The sequence below is a fragment of the Crocuta crocuta genome, unplaced genomic scaffold (assembly GCF_008692635.1).
Source record: "Crocuta crocuta isolate KB4526 unplaced genomic scaffold, BGI_CrCroc_1.0 scaffold333, whole genome shotgun sequence".
Taxonomy (NCBI): domain Eukaryota; kingdom Metazoa; phylum Chordata; class Mammalia; order Carnivora; family Hyaenidae; genus Crocuta; species Crocuta crocuta.
In genome coordinates this window covers 2,392,409-2,397,612 of record NW_027532856.1, presented here as the reverse complement: position 1 = coordinate 2,397,612, position 5,204 = coordinate 2,392,409, and the positions used below count along the sequence as shown (strand labels likewise).

The following is a 5,204-nucleotide window of genomic DNA, read 5'->3' as shown; positions in this document are numbered from 1 at the left end:
CCCGCCACCGATGCCAGCAGGTGACCCATGCCCATGGCGGAGAAGGCTCCGGGGCCCATGGCGAACTGTCCCGGGTGCAAGAAGAGCGGCTGGCCGGCCCCCAGCGGCCCGAAGAACTGTTGCCCGTGCAGATGGCCGGAGAAGGCCAGGCCCGGCAGGTGTCCGGCGCCCAGGGGGGACGCGGTGTCCGTCTGCACCACCAGCGGCGCCAGGCCGGGCTCCTTGCCCTCACCCGCCTCCTTGCGCCCCTCGTCCTTTCGCCTCACGTCGGCGCGCTCCTTCTCTAGGCTCCGCAGGCCAAACGGCCCGTCCCCGCCGCTCTCGGCCGGCTCCTTGCCCCGCTCGGGGCTGCGCCGCTCCCGGGAGCGCTCAGGTTCGGTCAAGCGAGGGGGGCTGGCGCTGTCCAGGGCCGGGCTGCGGCCGAGAGCCGGGCCCGCGCGCTCCTCGCCCAGCCTCTCCGGCTCTGGGTCGCTGTCCGCGGCGGCGCACGACTTCTCTTCGGCTGCAGGGACAGGGGACGCGCGAGGTCACAGGAAGACACAGGTCACCCGGAAGACACAGCCGCGAGGCCTCCCCTCCTCCACCGGTGTCCGGGCGGGATCGGAGAGGCTGGGAAAGGCCTGCGCCCGAGGGAGCCACGTCCCAGGAGCTTCCAGATCCTCGGCGGGCAAGGGGCAGCTGCAGGCCACCTACTCTAAGGCCCCGTATTTACAGCTGCAGACACTGAGCCATGTGAAGAAAACTCACTGCCAGAGTCACACAGTGCCCAGGGCCTAGCTGGGAGTCCAGCCAGAACTTCAGTCCGGTCCAGACCCGGACCGCCCTCCCTGGGAAGGCCTCGCTCGGGTGCCCCATCCCAGACACACTGCTGACGCTCCCCGCAGGCTTTGCGGTTACCCGGACGCTGAGCAGAGAGCCAGCCTGGGGTCCAGAGGAAAACCTTGCCCCCGCCTCTACCCCGGGTCCGACCACCCGACGCTCACCTCTGGTCCGATGCAGGCGTAGGGGACTAGGCGCTGACCCCGGGGAGGGTGGCGGTTCCCGCGCGGGGGCAGGGTCGCACGAAGACGCGTCCGATTCGGCGCCGTCGCGCTCGGGTTTGCAGTGCTCCTCGTAGAGCCGCAGAGACGGCAGCGTCAGCTGCTTCCTGGCGACGAGCGGAGGGAGTGGGTCAGAGGCGAGCCCACACCCCCGCCGCGTTCTGGAAGCCCAGGCTCCCGCCGCGCAGCCGTCCCTCTCACCCCTCACCTTTTCTCCCGCCGGCCGTTGCCCGTGTCCCGGAAGCCCTTGGCAAACGGGTTGTTGTCGATCTTCAGCTGCGTGATCTGCAGGGACCGAGGGGGCGGCGCCAGGTCAGGACGAGGCTCCTCCAGCCTGGTCTGGGGCACCCCGAGGTCAGGGGCTGCCGCTCCAGACGAGAGCCCCGCGAAAGTCCACTCGGTACCCGCCCGCCTAGGAAAAAACGCTCCGAGCCGGAAGACGAGTTGAGACCGGCGGGCGGGCCTCGCGGGAAGCCGCGGGGTCCCTCCTCTTGCAAAAACTTTATTCGAGGCATATTCCCTTATCTTGCACACACAAGCCCAAAACTGTGCACAAAGAGTCGAAACCTGCCCAAGCATGCACACAGGCCCACTCGGTCACTCAAGTTAAACAAACCAGGCATCTGAGCAGGCGCACACGGAGACAGCAAAGCACACGCAAGTCCACACCACAGAGACAGACCACACTCTCGGACCCGCGCACACGCAAGTGCACGCAGACAAAATAAGCAAGTGCCCACAGAACCGAACGAATTCACACGCCTCCACACGAATCCGAGGCTCGCAAAATGTTGCCCACATACCCGCGTACACAACAGTTCACAAAGACAAAAAAGAATGCCCGGTGGGACCCTTGGACTCTCTCCAGAGAGTGCTATACATGGGCCCAGGCCCAGAGGGAGTGTGCTCTGCACCTCGAGAGAAAGGGGATAGAAAGGCGGCAAGCAGAAAAAGTCTCTAAGCACCTCCCAAGGGGTTCGCGGCCTGGACCGTCCCAGAGTGGGGGTGCTTTGGGAAGCTGTGTCACCTGTCCCGCCTCCTGAGTCCCCGGGGAGAGTGAAAACCGGGCCCCAGGTTCCTATCGCTGGTTTCGGTGAGTCGGGAGAGCCAGACCGGGTTGCCTGGGGTTCCCTCCCTTCATTTAAATTCCCATCCCAGAGCCAAGAAATAAACGAATAAAATGTAAAAATGTCAGCGCGGGCCCGGAGTCTCTCGGCTAATTACTAAGTAAACATCCCCACCCCTTCGAGCGCCCAGTTGTTCGCGCCCGCGCCCGGGGGGTAGTCTGTGTATACGCGTCGCGGACTTGGGAGGGAGCCTGGGGGATTTCAGTGGATGCTGAGGTTACAGATGCGAGAGTTGGTGCTCCGGAGTGAGCAGTGAGAGAGAGGGATGGGTGCTGAGGCTACCAAGGAATGTGAGTGAAGGGCTGGAGTCTGCAGGTGTAAGGGGCATCGGTGCAGGGGCTGGGCCCACCGCCCCCCAGCGCACCTTATCGTTCTGGTAGGCAGTGACCGCGATGAAGTCGGTCTCGGGGAACACGTAGGTGCGGAAGGTGCTGTAGGGCAGCTTCAGGATGTCGTTGGCTCTCACAATGTGGAAGCGCGGTTGGTACTTGTGCATGGAGTTCAGAATGGTCTGTGGGGAGGGTGCGGGTCAGCAGACAGCCCCCAGCCTTTGGCCGGAGCATTCCTACTCTCTGGGGACTTGACCTCTTTCCAATACTCTCTCTCTTCGTCTGCCTTCCATACCCCCTCCTTTGCTATTTTCTCGTGTCTTCTCTGCCCTTTTTCTTGTCTATATTTCTTTTTATTTTTTCTCTCAGTGTTCTTTATCAGTTTCTCTCTCTTTCTCTACTTGAAAAAATTACCCCAGTTGAAAACAGAAATAAAACAAAATAAACCCCCCATAAAACTCCACTCTTAGCCTCTCTTCCTGGGCTCATTGCTAAGCCCCTAGTAACTCCACAGAGAGAAGCTTTGGACCTTCAGGGGCTCAATGAGTGCCCTACCTCTGAATGGACAATCCCTTTTGCCCCATCACCCCCCACCCCCATTCACTGGGACCCTGGCTCAGGCAGAAACAGAGGGAACCCCCAAACTCTCTCCTCCCGGTAGGGCATCTGCCTGTGGGAGGAGGGAATGGAGACTTAGAGAGGATGTGAAAGAGGCCAGTTTAACTTTTGAATCTCCTAGTCTGGGGGAGGGGGGAAGGGAAATGAGGACACAGGTCATGGGGAAGGGTGAGGATAAGCTGAGGTCCCGGGCAGGACTTCCAAACTCAGCACTTAAAGACCGGAGGCTGCACAACGGAGTCACACCTGCCTCCCGTTGGGCTCTAGGAAGAGCTCTGGAAGGCCTGACCCCAGCCGAGGTTGTGAGCAGCCTGGGGCTTTTCACCCCACAGCCCAGGCTTGCAAAGCAGAGCCTTCTGGGCCCAGGCTCAGCCAGCATAGGCCAACAGGGCGGTGACCCTAGCAGGGGCACTTTGAGAGTTCGTCCAGTGCTCCCCTCTGGGGAATCCTGCCGCCCGCTCCTCTCTTGCCCCCACCCCCTACGGCACCAGTCTGCGCAGTCTCCGACCCCCATCCCCGCGCCAGCCCAGCACTCACGAAGCCATGCTTGTCAGAGATGTTGTTGGTCAGTTTCAGCTTGTGGAAAGCCACAGGCTTGGCCATCCACTGCTCTCCTGTGGCCGGACTGTCCGGGTGGATGTACATGCGTTTGGGCATCTCTGGGTCGGCCTTGCCCGCCACCATCCAGCGCGAGTTATGGAATTTATACCGGCAATCATCAGCGGCCACAATGTCCATCAGCAGGATGTATTTGGCCTTCTTGTCCAGGCCGCTGACTCGCACCTTGAAGGGAGGAAACATCCGCCTGCGAGGAAGGGAAAGGGCAAGGCTCCATGGGACCTGGTTTTAAGTCGGAGGACCCCACTCCGCAGGCACACACCACTGCCAGGAGCTTCCCCATCTGTGTTTCCCTGTTGTCTGGGCTCTGCCCCCATATTACTGCCTGAGAGACCCCACCTGTGGTTGTTATTCCTGGGGGATCCCATTTCCGCTTGTCAAACTCTCTCTTATTATTTGGTTTCCCACTGGCTTTATCCTCAGATCTGGTGACTCTCTTTCTCCCTCATTTGAGATGAAAGCCGATGTCCGGGAAAGAAATCCAGCCCCCTAGAAATACACCTGCTTCTTTTGAATCGCCCCGAAATTCATTCAGGACATATGCCTACTGGGACTGAAACTCCCAAAAATAAAATCAGAAGATGTTTGCTTGGATAACTGGGTGGCAGCCCAACAAAAACCTTAAGTTTCGGGGGAAGAGGGTGAACCTGAGGCCTGGATTCCCGGTGGCTGAGTCAAAGGGTGGAGGGGCTGGGAGCTGTGCTGGGAGCTGTGATTTTCTTCTGCCTTTAAGGCCTGGAGCGGTGTGCAAGTAGGGAGCTTTTCGCTCCTTGGGCCAGGACAAGGCTCCCAGCCCGGCTCAGGCTGCGGCAGGGCCGGCTTGGGGCTTACTGCCGGAATAGAACGGCCGGCTGAAATCCGCTGGCCAGCCGGGGCCTAGCATGGTACGAGTCCCATTCTGGGCTTCAGGGTCAGAGGACAGTCCGGGAGATGCTGCATCTTCCCAGAGCTCCAAGCCAGACCGGGAGGCAGGAGAGCGAGGCGGCGAGGCTGAGGAGTTGCAGCCGAGGTGTCTGAGACCCGCCCGGGCCGAGCTGCGGGGCCTCCTCGGCTTTGGGACTCAGAAAGGTTAGGACTGTTCTTTAGCAGCATGATTTCGTTTTACTTTATTTGGGAGATTTTGGGGTTTTAGTTTTTAAAATTTCGCTCGGTGCCAAATGAGAAAAGTCAGCTTGGTTGTCTGTGGGAGCTAAGCGTGGCGCCGGGNGACCACGCGCGACTGGTTAGATCTTGTCGTGATCTCTGGAAAACTGTGACTATCTCACATGTCCTGCCCTGCTCGGATCCCCTGCGCTAACGAGCCAGGCCCCCCTTGATTGCTGATTTTACGCTTTTTGGACCAATTGTGGGTCTCCGGGGGCGGGGTTTTGACAGCTCAAGCCAAGCTCCGGCCGGGAGGGGGGGCCGGGGAGAAGGTGTCGGAAGCCTCAGCAGTAAGAAAACATGTCAACAGAATAAAATATTAACCAATG

The 5,204-nt window shown here is 60.2% G+C and overlaps 1 protein-coding gene across 1 annotated transcript in view; it reads right to left on the bottom strand.

Moving 5' to 3' along the window:
* Positions 1-4,100, bottom strand: part of TBX2 (T-box transcription factor 2) — a 7,556-nt gene extending 3,456 nt beyond the window's left edge. Inside the window, 6 exon segments of the mRNA XM_077745594.1 lie at positions 1-502; positions 984-1,147; positions 1,249-1,325; positions 2,532-2,678; positions 3,652-3,919; positions 4,072-4,100. Of these exon segments, the coding sequence (XP_077601720.1) occupies positions 1-502; positions 984-1,147; positions 1,249-1,325; positions 2,532-2,678; positions 3,652-3,919; positions 4,072-4,100 (1,187 nt within the window).
* Positions 4,101-5,204: the final 1,104 nt, after the last annotated feature.